Source organism: Pomacea canaliculata, linkage group LG7 (genome assembly GCF_003073045.1).
Source record: "Pomacea canaliculata isolate SZHN2017 linkage group LG7, ASM307304v1, whole genome shotgun sequence".
Classification (NCBI taxonomy): domain Eukaryota; kingdom Metazoa; phylum Mollusca; class Gastropoda; order Architaenioglossa; family Ampullariidae; genus Pomacea; species Pomacea canaliculata.
This window is the reverse complement of record NC_037596.1, coordinates 14,724,076-14,737,779: the sequence shown is the minus strand read 5'-3', so window position 1 is coordinate 14,737,779 and position 13,704 is coordinate 14,724,076. Positions and strand designations below refer to the sequence as shown.

At 37.3% G+C, this 13,704-nt stretch overlaps 3 protein-coding genes across 6 annotated transcripts in view; all 3 read left to right on the top strand.

Annotated features, from left to right (window-relative positions):
* The first annotated feature begins 1,337 nt into the window (after positions 1-1,337).
* Positions 1,338-6,646, top strand: LOC112569435. 4 transcript variants are annotated; one of them, XM_025247200.1, is made up of 6 exons: positions 1,338-1,546; positions 1,801-2,136; positions 3,414-3,752; positions 4,375-4,736; positions 5,104-5,137; positions 5,389-5,432. In XM_025247200.1, the coding sequence occupies exons 1-4, from the start codon at positions 1,450-1,452 to the stop codon at positions 4,566-4,568; spliced, it is 966 nt and encodes a 321-aa protein (XP_025102985.1). In that variant the 5' UTR covers positions 1,338-1,449; the 3' UTR covers positions 4,569-4,736; positions 5,104-5,137; positions 5,389-5,432. The 4 variants fall into 4 exon arrangements, 3 of the variants coding, with proteins under 3 accessions (XP_025102985.1, XP_025102987.1, XP_025102988.1); XM_025247202.1 differs by having other exon boundaries at positions 1,342-1,546; positions 3,414-3,467; XR_003100431.1 differs by lacking the exon at positions 3,414-3,752 and adding an exon at positions 6,129-6,646 and having other exon boundaries at positions 1,346-1,546.
* Positions 6,647-9,593: 2,947 nt separating this feature from the next.
* LOC112569191 lies at positions 9,594-12,622 on the top strand. The gene is made up of 6 exons (XM_025246917.1): positions 9,594-9,772; positions 10,130-10,249; positions 10,759-10,846; positions 10,993-11,160; positions 11,618-11,731; positions 12,013-12,622. The coding sequence occupies exons 1-5, from the start codon at positions 9,749-9,751 to the stop codon at positions 11,683-11,685; spliced, it is 468 nt and encodes a 155-aa protein (XP_025102702.1). The 5' UTR covers positions 9,594-9,748; the 3' UTR covers positions 11,686-11,731; positions 12,013-12,622.
* A 1,024-nt stretch (positions 12,623-13,646) lies between these two features.
* LOC112569661 (mammalian ependymin-related protein 1-like) overlaps positions 13,647-13,704 on the top strand; it is a 43,670-nt gene continuing 43,612 nt past the window's right edge. Inside the window, exon 1 of the mRNA XM_025247529.1 lies at positions 13,647-13,678. The gene's annotated coding sequence lies outside the window, so the exon portion shown is untranslated. The remainder of the gene's footprint in view (positions 13,679-13,704) is intronic.

Here is a 13,704-nt window from a genome sequence, read left to right as displayed (position 1 = left end):
ACCAGGCTCAAGCTAACACACCAAACAAAACGAGTATTCATGAACTTTTTCGACCGGTCTTCGTTGGTCATTAAAATCAAAAACTAAAAAGATCTTGTTTAAAATCGGATTTATCTTCGGTGTGTAGGCCAGGATGATATTCTGACATTGTACAACCCATCCGTTGTCCATGATTTATATGTATGTTTGCAAATATGTCCATAATGGAGTCGCATCTAAAAAATATCACCAATACAATGGAGATCATGGGTTCAAATCTCATCTCGGGCACGCTGTTCTTTCTCTGTATGTTGCATTTGTTTATAAGGCTGGCTGCTTTACGTGGTGTAGCCTTAATTCCTCGTTTGTAGTAAGACACTTCCCTCCCCTCTTCCATCAACTCCCACCTAAACAACAGAACAAAACATTTTCCTGAAGAAAATGATTTAAGGGGATAAAATCAAATGGACATGACACATTAAGATAAAAATCTGATGAGAGCGATCTTAAAAGGAGAGAGGAAAGAGCAAAATGATGGTGCCTTGATGATGACGGTAATGAGGAAGACGATAAGGATAATGACAGGAAGAAATGGAATAGGGATTAGGGCAGGGGTAGTAATGGTGGCGATACCCGCTTGTTTCTCATCCTCTCTGGTACTTGTGCACTTTCTTTTCTGGCGGCAGTTAGCGTGTGACAGTAAAATTAGTTTCTATGATATTGTGCAGATGTGCAGATGTGCAGTTAGCATGCAGTGTAATTGTCTGTAATATGTGATTCTTGTTCCTCAATATGTTTATGATTAAAATGTTTTCAGTAAACGTCTACTTTAAAATAATGTGTTTAGTGCAGGTGACTGATCTGCCAAATTCATATCACGGTGATATAAAGCAGTATGAAGGGTATCAATCATAAAGCTTGTCGCCCTATGCTTCTCGAGAACTTACAGGAGTATAATAAATTAAACTAATAATAAAGCATGGTATATAATGGTCGATGCAATTAGAATAATGACTGGCTGTTCAGGAAGACCAGAGGTGGCATTGTCGGCTTATCTGGTTTCCTCCTCCTTCTTCTTCTCCTCCTCCTCCTTCTCCTCCTCCTCCTTCTTAACCTTCACAGGTAACTCGTCGACTCATTTTTTTAATAAATCATTTTACATTTTTAACACATACATCATGATATTCTACTTCTAAACTAAACACTAAAGTTGTAAATTATACTGTAATGCTTATCTTGCAGTATTATTTAATCGTTACCATTTTTTTGAAGGAAATATTAATTTTATTTTTAAGATAAATTTCAGTAAATATTTCCGTCACGATTTCCTGTTAACTCAAGATGGAGACAAATAAGCAATGTCTCTGTTTTCTAACATTAGTGGTCAGGAAGGTGACTTCTACTTTCGAACAGGCATCAGAGCAGATAAAAAATGACATTGGTGAGTGGAGTTAATTACTAGATCATGTAATGAGATGTATGAGAGCCATGGCTGTGAGAGGGAGGCCTTGTGGAGGATATCTTGTCGTCTGCAAGGTTTTATTCCTATACTTGTCAACATCGCAAGGTGGGTACAGCAGACCATGGTGTTCTTGTAAGATCTTAAGACTGTGAATTCTGTTCTGTTTGAAATTTTCTTTGCCCATATTTTACTGTAAGAGGAAGCAAAGGTTCACAATGCAATGCAAAACGGGCTTTTTCAACTCAAATTACATCCTGTACATTGAATTTAGCGAGTAGAGACCTACTTTCATCTACAATTTTTATCCTGTTTGACTTCAGCTAAAACTAAAAGTTGAAACTTTAACTTTCTATGTCTAGGGTCACCGACACTTACAATACTCAACGCTACAGACCCGTTGGTGCTTGAACCAAACACAACATTGGAAGTCTTGTTCTCCCTAAAGGATGTCGGGAGTGACAATCTTACTTATGCAATCTTCGTCAATCATAAAGCCCCTGGATCGAACATCTCTTTCTTAAAATGCGTCTTGCAAAAAACACCCGAGAACTGCAGCTCAACCAAAAAAGAGTGTAAATGTAGTGGTGGACATGAGTACAGCCTGAAGAAAGGTTTTCAAGAGAAAGACATGGGAGAATGGACTTTTACTACTTCTGTGAAAAAGGTCTCTACTACAGCAACAATAAATATTGCACGTGAGTTTCTCATGGCTCCTTATGACACCAAGTTATCTTCTCTTTCTTTGCTCATTTAACGGGACTTGCAGCTACTGGGAAATACATTTACAATAACAAGAGTAGATTACTGCTCTAAATGACTGATGTTCCATCCATTTTTTCTTAAATCACTAGAATTTACTACAAAGTATATTGCTAATCTTAATTTCTACAATAAAATGCATTTTCAATCTTTTAGAAAAAACAATTTCAAACTATCCATCACCAAATATAGTTTGGGTTCTAGGGGTACCTATGTCGTCGAAATCCCAGGTGTTTGCATTCGGTGTATACTCGTAAAGATGCTGACAGAACCTGTTTAAAATGTACCGGAAACAAATCCACAACGGGAATTAGAAGACATTTGCACTCAGTTAAAGAATTAACAAGCAAACGTAGGTACAAACATCTCCATACATTGCAAGGCATACAGATTGTGACTAATTAACCTTTAGTTTTAGCTCTTCAGCTTGCTAGGGTCTTCAAAGTGAACTTATTCCTGATGGCTTATTAATTCATCCGCCTTCGCACACCCAGGCAAGGCCTGCTTGCTAATCCATATTAAGGCTATGATCAACAGTATGTCAAATGGTCTACAGTGTCATCAGGATTAGGGCAGATAGTCGTGGGAAAATAGTCTAGAGTATGGTGAGAAGCAGGTGGGATATGATGAAAGGAAGGCCAAGCGTATGTCTAATAGTCTGTGGTATAAAGACAAGGCGACGAGGCCAATCGCATTATAAAGTGGACTTTACTCTTGAATATCAGATGGACTTGAATAGATCAGATAATCTTGAGTAGGATGGAGAATAGGTTAGACAGTCTATGATTCAGAAGGTCAGTAGAGGAGATAACCCAGTGTAGATCAGCAAGATGCATGCTCTATTTCTCTTCATGGTAATGATAATCCTTTGACCTCATTGTCAGTCATTTGCTTTGCTCACATAACACCAGCATATTGGATATATTATTATTATTATTATTATTATTATTATTATTATTATTATTATTATTATGCGATTTTTGTTCAGCATCACAGTAGGTGTAGTTTTTCGATTTCCTATTTAAAGGAAAACAAAATTTGAAGAGGCGAATATGTTCTTCCTCATTTCTCTGTGTGTGTTCTTCCCTTCCCTGCATCTTTCTCGTTCACTTGCCTTTTTTCTCAATGCATGTCAAACCAAAACAATCTCATCTCTCATCACATTCCTTCTTTGAAGCACTGGTCTCAATTTCACAAGTCCTTTTCATCACAGGCCAAGGCCACTTGACCATCGACAACCACACGGACCCCATCGTTGTTCAGGAAGGTCAGAAGTTTGACATTCTCTTCTCACTTCACGAGGTTCCACTGCCTTACAGAATAATCATTTTGCACAGAGCTACTAACTCTAACGTGCCCCACCTAACATGTGTGCTGTTTGTGTCACGTGACAACTACACGACCAGTGATAGCGAAACCTGTCGACCTCTGACCCAGGAAGCGCGCCGCCATGTTTACAAGCTGACAAAGACTTTTAGTTTACACGAGAGCGGGGAGTTGATCTTTCAAGTCATGAACAAGCTGAAAAAACAACAAAACATTATTGTAAAGCGTGGGTATTAAATAAATGAAATGTAGGCTTGTATTTACTCCGGAGTACTGACTGTTGCATTGTGGGCTTGTATCTAAATGGCTTCCTGCTTGGCTTAGAGCTTATACCTAACAATATATACTAATTATAGGTTTGTGGGTTGTATATAATAATGAGTGTTGATTATTAACATGTAGATTTTACCTAACCCCAGGGTTACTTTATTTAAACATGAGGAAGTGTACTTCATCCTCAATAATTGAACCCTACGCAAAATTATTTCTATTGTTGGGAACTGCATTGGATAAAAGACAGTAAATACTAGTATTTACAAGTAGTATGCAGTATCTTTGTTTTGGATTTTAAAGGTGAGTACATGGGACTGTCTTGGGCTTGAATTTAATCGCAGGTATTAAATACTGGTTTGTGGATTTTTTTTTATCCTGTTAACTTGTTATTAATTTACGTGCTTATATGTATCAGAGGTACTTGTTAAAAATAATAGATATAATCAGATAAAACATAAGCTCGACACGTTTCTGTATATCCGGTTTCTCTAAAAGTGTTGGGATGTTTGTTATTATGCTCGCATAATATGTGTGTGTGTGTTTGTGTGTTTTGTGTGTGTGTTTTCATTTTACAGGAAGTTTAACAACTCCAGCTGAAGAAGAAATCAGGGAACCCTCAAACGATGTCACCTCACCAGGGAAAGCTAGTATCCAGACCTCACCAGAGGCAACTTTTATTCAGAGTTCACCAGATAAAACTGTTGGCCTAACCTCACCAAGGAATCTCCTGTCCAGACCTCATCGCCCAATAGTTGCAGTCCCACTGTGACAGAAGCTTCTTGCCCTCCGACAACTGCTGCAAATGGTGAATGCCAAGTCATTGTCTTCATCGTCGCCGGCACATGTGGTCTGATGATCGTCTTCAACATCATCTCTTGCTCTTTCTTCTACGCCATAGCCAAGCAAAGTCGCCGTGTCCTGGCTGCGCCTGCTTCTGGTGAGTTGATGCAGTTTATTTTGCATTCTTATATCAACAGCAGCAGGACAAAGAATCCATGTAGCAAGAACACATCTTTCAATGTACATCCGGGATATAGCAGGTCGGGTAAAGCCGGTGTCACCTAATTCTTATTAAAAAAACATTTAAGAAAATCCTCGATCTTGATTTACTACAGGCCTTGTAAAATCTACGCCTCCTTAAACTTTGAAGAGCTCTAATGAATGGCCGACAGTTATATACTCATTTGTGAACTATTAGAAATGTAAAAATTCAACAATTTGATCCTTTCTTCAATCTCTTAACTTTATTTTTCGGATGTCCGTGGGCAGTCTGTGCTATAACAAGGTTCTTTTGTGTCTTCCAGGTCAGTCAGAGAGCAAGACGAGGAGACTTGACATGTATGTATCTTTGCTGCACACCTCATAGTGGTATTTCTTGAAAAAAACTGAAAAGATGAATCGGACAAAAGGGTGCGTGTATGATGTACAGATGGTCGAGGTAGACGTCTGGCTGGCTGCAAGGATGAACATACAATATAAAAAAATATTAAAAAGTATACAAATCTGGACATTTCTATGGCTTGTTATTGTTATTTTGAGTTGTGTTTCTGTTCCGCAATACAAGCGTGATATCATGTGTTGTGTCACAGGGATCCTATACAGAAGCCACAATTCAGCTGTAACTCCTGGAGAGGTGGGTACGATGCTAAGGGTCTAGTGGAATGCAATTTGTCTTCTTATGGCGGGATAAATAAGATAATAAAATTCCTAAATCTGGGTTAATAACTCCTTTTTATTCTTGAGATACACGGAAATAGAAATGTTCATGCGCAGATGCCAAAAATCCTGATGAATTAGTCTATAATGTTCCATTGGCTTAGGTCTTCCCATTTAAACGGTTTTAAGGAAATGGTATCTTTTTTCTAAGTATTGCTAGTTATTAGAAAAATTGACACCTTGCTAGGTCTTTGACTGTTTTTTTAACTTTTCTCAATTTCTCTTCTTTTCTCTTTCTCTCTCTCCCCATCACTCACTCTGGCTCTTGTCGTGGACCTTTAGTTCACACTCTTAAGCCATTTGTCTGTCTCTGTGTATCACTTTGTCTCATTGTCTCACTCTTCCTGTTTCACTGTCTCTTTGATTCTCTCTCTCTCTCTCTTTCTTTCTTTTAATTCATGCATCAGTTTATACTGACACTTCCTCAAAAATTAATATTTTTCTTTTTGTCATTCTTTTCATCCCTCAAATGCTTATATCTCGTTTTATCGATGCTTTAAACATTTTGTCTTTGTGGACATTTGTACATCTTCGCTTTGATGTTCGATCATACAACTTTTCATGTGCTTTTTACCCCCAAGAACTTGTCTTTCCTTTTTTAATCATTTCTCAGAAAAGAAAAAGCTCACAGCCCGCCCTTCGACCTCCAGCTCCGAAGATGACGTCAGCTACGCATGCGTCTACGTCGACACCGGACTCTTCCCGATCTTTGACGAGTAGAGCGACAATCAGAACGAGGCTATTAAATAATACCTGAGCAAAGAGAGTATTTTCATAAACGGGTCGAAAACCAGGTACAATGCGGAGGAGAACAAAGGTTCCCACCTACAGGTAGTTCTGTTTTCCGGGAAACTGTCAGAAAATGTTTTTCTTTTTTTTCTTCCAGGAAGCTGTCTTCTAAACGATTTGTTGTAGTTTTGTTTTGAAGAGTGAAGAGCAAGTGGAACAAGAGCTTTTGCTTTATTATTTGATGTAAAACAGCCACGCCTCTTCCTTGTATTATTGTTCTCTCAGAAGCATTCAAAACTGAAATCAAGTTTTATTACATCATTCTGATTTCACACTTATTGACTTTCATCTGCTGTCGATGGAGCTTTCTTCTTTATTTGCTTTTTTGTTTTGTTTTGTTTTGTTTTGTTTTGTTTTGTTTTCGGTTTGTTTTTAATTAGTAGAAGCAAGCGATGTTGTTTTCAAGTGAAGTTAAGTTCTTGTAGATAATTAGTAAAGGTGTACATAACACAAAAACTAATACCATCGTCTTTCTACCAATTCATGCATTTATGAATACACAGACACGCACGCACACAGGCATGGACACAGGTAAACAGTAAAATACTTTTATAAGACATTTATCGTCAAACTCCTAGAAAAGAGGCAACAGATTTGATACTTATGGAGCATGTACCTCTAGTCACCTATCAGTAAGCCTGTGTCCAAGCCTCTGTGTTGAGCTACACAAGTGACGGTCATGTGACTGCGAGATATGTCAAGGCTCAATCAGTCTCAGTGACTATGTTATGGAGTTTCTGGACCGTCCCCGAGATTAAGACTTGTCCTGTGAAGCCAAAGTGTCCAGAGAGATTGAAAAATCGTCCCCAGACACAGTATTTGATCATTTGTTCTTTTTAAAATGAGGCAAATGTAAATACAGGTGATTTCAATTGTTTGCTTCCTGGGTAAGCCTAGCAATAACCTATCCACGTGACTTTATGCTCTTGCTTCTAGAGCAACAGTAGTTTCTCACATAAAGATAACACACACTTGAATTTCTTTGGAATTCTAGGATATTTGTGTGAAATATTGTAAATGCTGAAAATTTTGTAGGATTCAGCTCACTGTTAGTAGGATTATGACTGCTTACTTCTATTGCTTCTTGTTTATTATATTTGTGGTTTTCTCCAGCACGAAGCTCTATGCGATCTTTAATTTCAATACTTTTTACTACAGAATAAAGATTTCAGTAAACTGAATTTATTTGTGTGTGTGTGTGTGTTTCGCGTGCGGGCATATTCCTGTAAAAAATTGAATAATGCAGATTACCGACATCATGAAAGTTTGATGGGTGAGGTTTCATCTGTGACCCACCCTACCCCCAATCGTTCACACCAATCAACAAAACAACACACACAGATATACATATCACACACACTAGACATTGATACAAGTTATGTTCCTTGAAAAATCAGAACGACCTGTCACACGGAAAACTTAATGTTGATGGAGATGATCACAGGACGAAATGAACGCCAACGTGATGAAGACTGCAGCAATAGATTGACAGTGGACATGGTGATAGGTAACAGAAGTATATTCACAGGGACAGAGTGCAATGTAACAGAGATATATTCACAGTTATGTCCAAAATAAAACATGAGACACAAGGAAACGAAAACTTGTCTTTGTCCTTGCACTGCAGGCTGTGTCCTGTGCTTCGTCCTGTTTACTTTATTTTCTTTTTTGGAAAAGATGGAGGTTGGGGGTGGGATTAATTACTATGGTTCGATGCTACTGTCACGTGTATTATTGCGGAAATTGATTAATTCAAATCACTGACCCCTTGAAACTTTCCTTGTTCATTTTCCTTTTCCGTGTGCCTGGAAGAGAGATAACTGAGGTTAATTTGTATCCACTTGACCCCCTCCCAACACAGACATGCACACTCACAAAACACCACACACACACACACACACAGTTACATAAACATGCATGCACACGAGTGCACACACAAGAGCTGTTAGAAGTTGATATAACATAGGATTCTTGGCTGTACAAGATCGACATTTCAGTTATGTTTGGATTTCAGCTTAATAGTAAACAATATTATGATATTCAATATTAAGCGATTATAAGCGACAATGGTTATGATGGTTATGTCAGTGGTAAAGGAATAGACAGGAGCAATATCGCATACACGCAACCTTATGTTTGATGCGCATACAGACACCAAGCCATTGCAGCTCCATCATTACTAAACTGAGGGGATTGCTCAGAGGGTGCATTATGGGTGTATTCAAAATTTTTGTCAAAAACAAAAACAATGAGACACACAGGGAAACGAAAAATGGTCTCTGCCCTTGCACTTCAGTACAGTGTTCTGTGTTTTATCACGATCTTTTATTTCCTTGTTTTTGATTGGTGGAGGATGGGTGTGGGGTGAATGATGCTCAGTGCTACTTTGTTTGGGGTTTGTATGAGGACAACAAGTCCTTTCTGAGCACGCGAGTGTGTGTGGTGATTAATACTAATTACTCACCCCGTGAAACCTTCCGTGTCTACTTTCCATTTCCGTGTGCATGGAAGTGAGATAGTTCAGGTCAATCTTTGTCCACTTGCCCTCCGACCTAACACACACACACGAACACAAAGCAACACATACACAAGTATCGTTACATAAACACACATGCAAGCGTCCATACGCACATTCGTGTGTGTGTGTATGTGTGTCTATATGTGTGTGTGTGTGTGTATTTGTGTGTAAGTGTGTGTGTGTGTGTGTGCGTGCGCACGTGTCTAATGTGGTGTATCACAGGAAATCCAAGAAGATATCAGTTCCTGATCAGAGTGCATATGCTTTCTTCTGTCAAGGAAGTATCAATGTGGGATTGCATGTAACGTTAGCTTTAAAAGTCTATACTTACATAACCTGCAACAGTTTCGATTCGGTAAGCCTGCTCGCTGTTACAAGGAGCTACTGGGTCTTGGTTGACAAGAGTGAAAAAAGGTGGGTTTGCTTCTTATGAGTGCTTGCGTTTTTCTACTCGCGTAAAAGTGAATATTTTCAATACTTTATATGTCAGTTTTGCTTTATAATTAAGGAGGCATTGTCCCCACTCTTTTACCTGTCTTTAAAAGCGATATTTTTTGAGGCAAGAGTAAGTCGTTGCCATGGAGCAACCTGGGGAAAACAAGGACAAACGTCTTGTTTCCGAAGTTTTAAAGCGGAGTCAAGACCTGGGATGTGTTGTAGCAGTGAAGATGATAAAATGGAACGTTATAAGACTTAATCAAATTTCTAGCAAAAGTTAATAAATGTGTTATAAGCTCTAACATTATTACAAATATTGTTTCCTTCGTTTCAGAAATTCTTTCTACAAAACTCACAAATGGATCGTAGTCAACTCCTTGGCATGGTTCTTGTGGCTGTTCTCGGACTGAACACAGTCCAAACTAAGAACTGTTGTGCCCCTGATCAGTGGCAAGGTTTACTGAGTAAAACTTCTGGTGTTAGCAGAAATGGACCAGGGAGGCTTAACTATGGTATTTATATCCATGAAAACAGAATTACTGATCATGGCTCCATGTTTGAACGAATTTTATTGCTGAATTTGTTCTACTGTAATTGTGAAGAAAGCAATATTACAGCTATTAATTTGCCCACAATGGCCCTACTTTTGTGTTTACATTTACTTAACACTTAAATCATTTCAGTTACATAGACTGCTAACTAATTATTTGCTGCTTCGTATTTCTTAGTCTCAAAGTTTGATAACTTTTTGAAATCTGTCTGCTGTTTTTAGTATTTTAGTAAAAAATATTGATAACTATTTTCTGTCTTTAAAAGTATTTTTAGTCACAAAGATTGCGAACAATTTTGTCTGTTTTCCGACTGACCAGACTGAATCTTACATCTACTACGACTACACCAACCTACGCAACGCTGCTTTTATGAACTTCACCAACCCAGCGGGACAAGTGTTCTCCTATGAAAATCTTCTGCTGTACAACAAACCAAATGTATGTAATCAAAGACAAAGACTTTCAGACTTCCTTCTTTTTATTTCTGCTTTAGATTACTTAAAATACTAATACAAGATCAACAGATATAATTTTAAGATTACATCTCTACAAATGGTGTTGGTTAGCACTGAGTACAAAATATGTTATTTTTTTCTCTAATTCAAACATTTAAAAAGTTGATTACTGTGGCAGTTAAATCTCTTTTATTTAAATTTATGGAAGTACTACAGAGTCAAACTTAACAGTTTATTCATTCTATTGTCATCAAGATGCCTTGAAATGTAGTGTACAGCTTTATCTCTGTGTTTAATAACGATAAACAAGTTTTTAAAAGGTTATTAATTTTAGTGTAGTTGGAGAAAATTCATTTGCAGAATTTCAGAGTAACTGTGGCCAATATTATAAAGCTTTGTGATAATTTTATTGTCAAGCTTCATTAAACTTCTTTTTTGTGATTGACAACTAAATTCAGCATCATTACTGTGTTTGTTTTTTATCACTTGCAGAATGGTACTTTGTATCATTTGGACTTGAAGACCAGGAAGTGCTTGGTGAAGAAAGTGTCTTCTCCTTTTATCAGATATTGTATTCCAGGTAAACTTTCAGAGTAAATTTGAGTCTTATACACATGTCAAATTTTTATGCTAAATTATTCTCTCGAGACACACACACACACACACACACCTAAGATAGAAGTTAGTCATTTAACTGCTCCCACCTATTAAGATATTTTGTTGCAGACACTGCTCAGAAGGTTGCTGACTTGACCTTAGGAGCTGCAACTGAGTCTCTGCCAGTCACTGTATATTCCCTAAAGGAACAAAATGCAACTGTTCACCATTTTATCACAGTCACTCAAAAGCAGTGCATCCCTGTTTCTCAAGTAATCCTTGAGAATTCTAAAGTAGGTAAGTAAATCATGTAAACAAAATTCGTACCGGTATAACTGTCTTTAATCATGGTTCATAAATGTTTGTACAAAACATATCAGTAATTAGAATTTCTGGGCCAATTTTTTTTATATCGATGCCCATTTCTTCTCCCTTATTTTCCCATATCATGTGAAAGTAGTTAGGTAGCCACTGTACACATTAGTCAACTGTAAAAAAAAAACTGCGTCAAGCGGGTATCGAACTGACAGGAGTTCGTTCTTTGAGCTTTCTCATCGTTGCTCTACCTTTAATGTTATTCCCTTCTCTATGTCGAACCTGGAGATCAGAAAATATGGTTTTACAAAAGAGTTCATTTCGTAAACAAAGAAAATGCACATTTGTGACCTACTATTTTTCAAAGAATAAATAAGAACGAAAGTGGATTCGATGCCTAATGATCACCATCATCTAGTTGTTTCTATTGTATGTGCAGAGGAAGCCATGAGTTTCACTGGATATGGCAACATTCAACTTGAAAATATCACAGCCCTCTGTCTTTAATGTGCCTCCAGAGTGTAAAGGTCCAAATCCATTGGATTCAGAAAAGGTACTAACAATAATGACTCGGGAGGGGATGAGAAGAATAAGGGGATGAGCCAAGAAAGGATTTTTATGAGTTTAAAGATCATGCAAAGATATGAAAAGTCGTCAAGCATCATGCTTAAGTATAAAGAAGTTTATAAAATATCATTATATTATATAAAGCATTTAATTAAACATCATGCTGAGATATGAATCAGTTGAAAAGTTTTTTTAATTCATTCTCAGTTGAATTTTAATTGTTTGATATTATGCAGCAATGTCATCATATTTTCTGTTTCAATTCAGATTTTTCCAGAGCTTTTCGTCAAAACGTCCATTACCAGCCATTTTCTTTACATGTAAAGAGGATGTGTCGCAGCCTGGTGTAAGAAGCATATATTCTGAATAATCAAACTGTTGGATTCATCCATAAGATTTGATGTTGGCATATAAAATTTTGGCTAATTTTCTGACTGCGATGTAAATTTCTTTCTCGCAGGCAACAATTATTGTAGACTGTTTAGCGCCATTGTTTGTGTTTTTAAATAATCGTTTTGGACAAAGTTTTTCACTTGTAGATAGTAAAATGACATTACAATACATCAGAGGTTGATAGGGAAATAACCCATGTGATGTGGTAGCCAGTCTGTTATAACCTTATGTTTATTTGTTTCTCATTTTTATCTTATTCTATCAACCACAAATATTTTGATCGGATCGAATGATGAGATATTGGCACACGATTATCATTTAGTACAAAGACAATACTGTACAGATGTACTACAAATCGTTTGTACTTTGGCTGTTTTCATAAATTCTGATCTGAAACTATCAGCCGATTGTCTTTCTTTTGTGAGTTAAATCGGGTAATCATTAACATTTGTTATTTACATTTCTGAAGTTTATTACTTATATTTTGTGTTGAGACAGACAGACAGACAGACAGACAGACAGACAGACAGACAGACAGACAGACAGACAGACAGACGTTTCATGATGTTGCAATTTTTTCAATGTAACTCATATCTGCTTATACACGGATGTTATTTTCATCCTCGTCACCGGTCTCGAAGGATAAAGGCCGAGAAGGAGGAAAATTACAAAGTTATCTCAGATTCGTGTGAAAATAGAAGATGGACTCAGAGAAGGAAATGAATATTGATTATGCCTTTATACTAAACAGTTTGTTCTGTTGTTGATTCAATTTACTTTATTTCCTTGTATTGAACAAATTGGAATAAATGACTAGAATTCTACACTATTGCTCGCCGTGTTATCAGCCTTAGCCGATCCTCCTCACCATCCGGACTTCTGTCGAGTGTGTTCACATTTGACTGCGGAAGAATATTTCTTTACATTCTGCCTTGACCTCTCTTTATGTTTAAGTTGGAGATGCAAGTTTACCATCAATATTTTCCATGCTTCCCAAATGTGAATTCACAGGACACACACACACAGTGGGAAAGAAGAGAAATACATTAACTTATTATAAACTTTATCTAGACTGTGTTCCTGTAGCCTTTTTCTCACACCTTGGGTGGTTTGAACAAAAGAGTGAGTGCGCTTGTTTTTCTGTTCGTTTCTTTGTTTGTTTGTTTGTTTGTTTGTTTGTTTGTTTGCTTGCTTGCTTGTTACCAGCAATATTTGCATCTTCAGGGAGGGGGTTGCGTGTTCATCACCCAGTAATTTTAAGCTGGTTTATATATATGTATAATGTCCTGATGTACCTGTAAATCACAGAGATAGAGAGAGCAATGTGTGCGTGTGTTCGATCACTAATATGTTTTATCTCCGAAAATCCCATATTTAGTATTGTCTTTTCAGGGAAGTAGAATCAAGGTGCTCACACCAACAATCTCTAGGCTGATAACAGTAGCTATAAAAGTGAAGAAGTTTAGTTCCCACAGCAGTTTCGAGTTCTCTTCAGGCTGTTAGAAAAACTGTTGTGTCTTGGCTGAGAACAGTCTGAAAGGTGGGCAGTCCTCTCTTCTCTATTTG

Excerpts from the sequence above, each read along its gene's own strand:
- LOC112569435 (XM_025247200.1), top strand. The coding sequence starts at position 1,450 with ATGAGATGTATGAGAGCCATGGCTGTGAGAGGGAGGCCTTGTGGAGGA. Across the intron at positions 1,547-1,800 it reads ATACTTGTCAACATCGCAAG|GGTCACCGACACTTACAATA; the intron begins GTGGGTACAGCA and ends TTCTATGTCTAG. Across the intron at positions 3,753-4,374 it reads ACAAAACATTATTGTAAAGC|GAAGTTTAACAACTCCAGCT; the intron begins GTGGGTATTAAA and ends TTCATTTTACAG.
- LOC112569191 (XM_025246917.1), top strand. The coding sequence starts at position 9,749 with ATGGACCAGGGAGGCTTAACTATG. Across the intron at positions 10,250-10,758 it reads TGCTGTACAACAAACCAAAT|AATGGTACTTTGTATCATTT; the intron begins GTATGTAATCAA and ends TATCACTTGCAG. Across the intron at positions 10,847-10,992 it reads TATCAGATATTGTATTCCAG|ACACTGCTCAGAAGGTTGCT; the intron begins GTAAACTTTCAG and ends ATTTTGTTGCAG.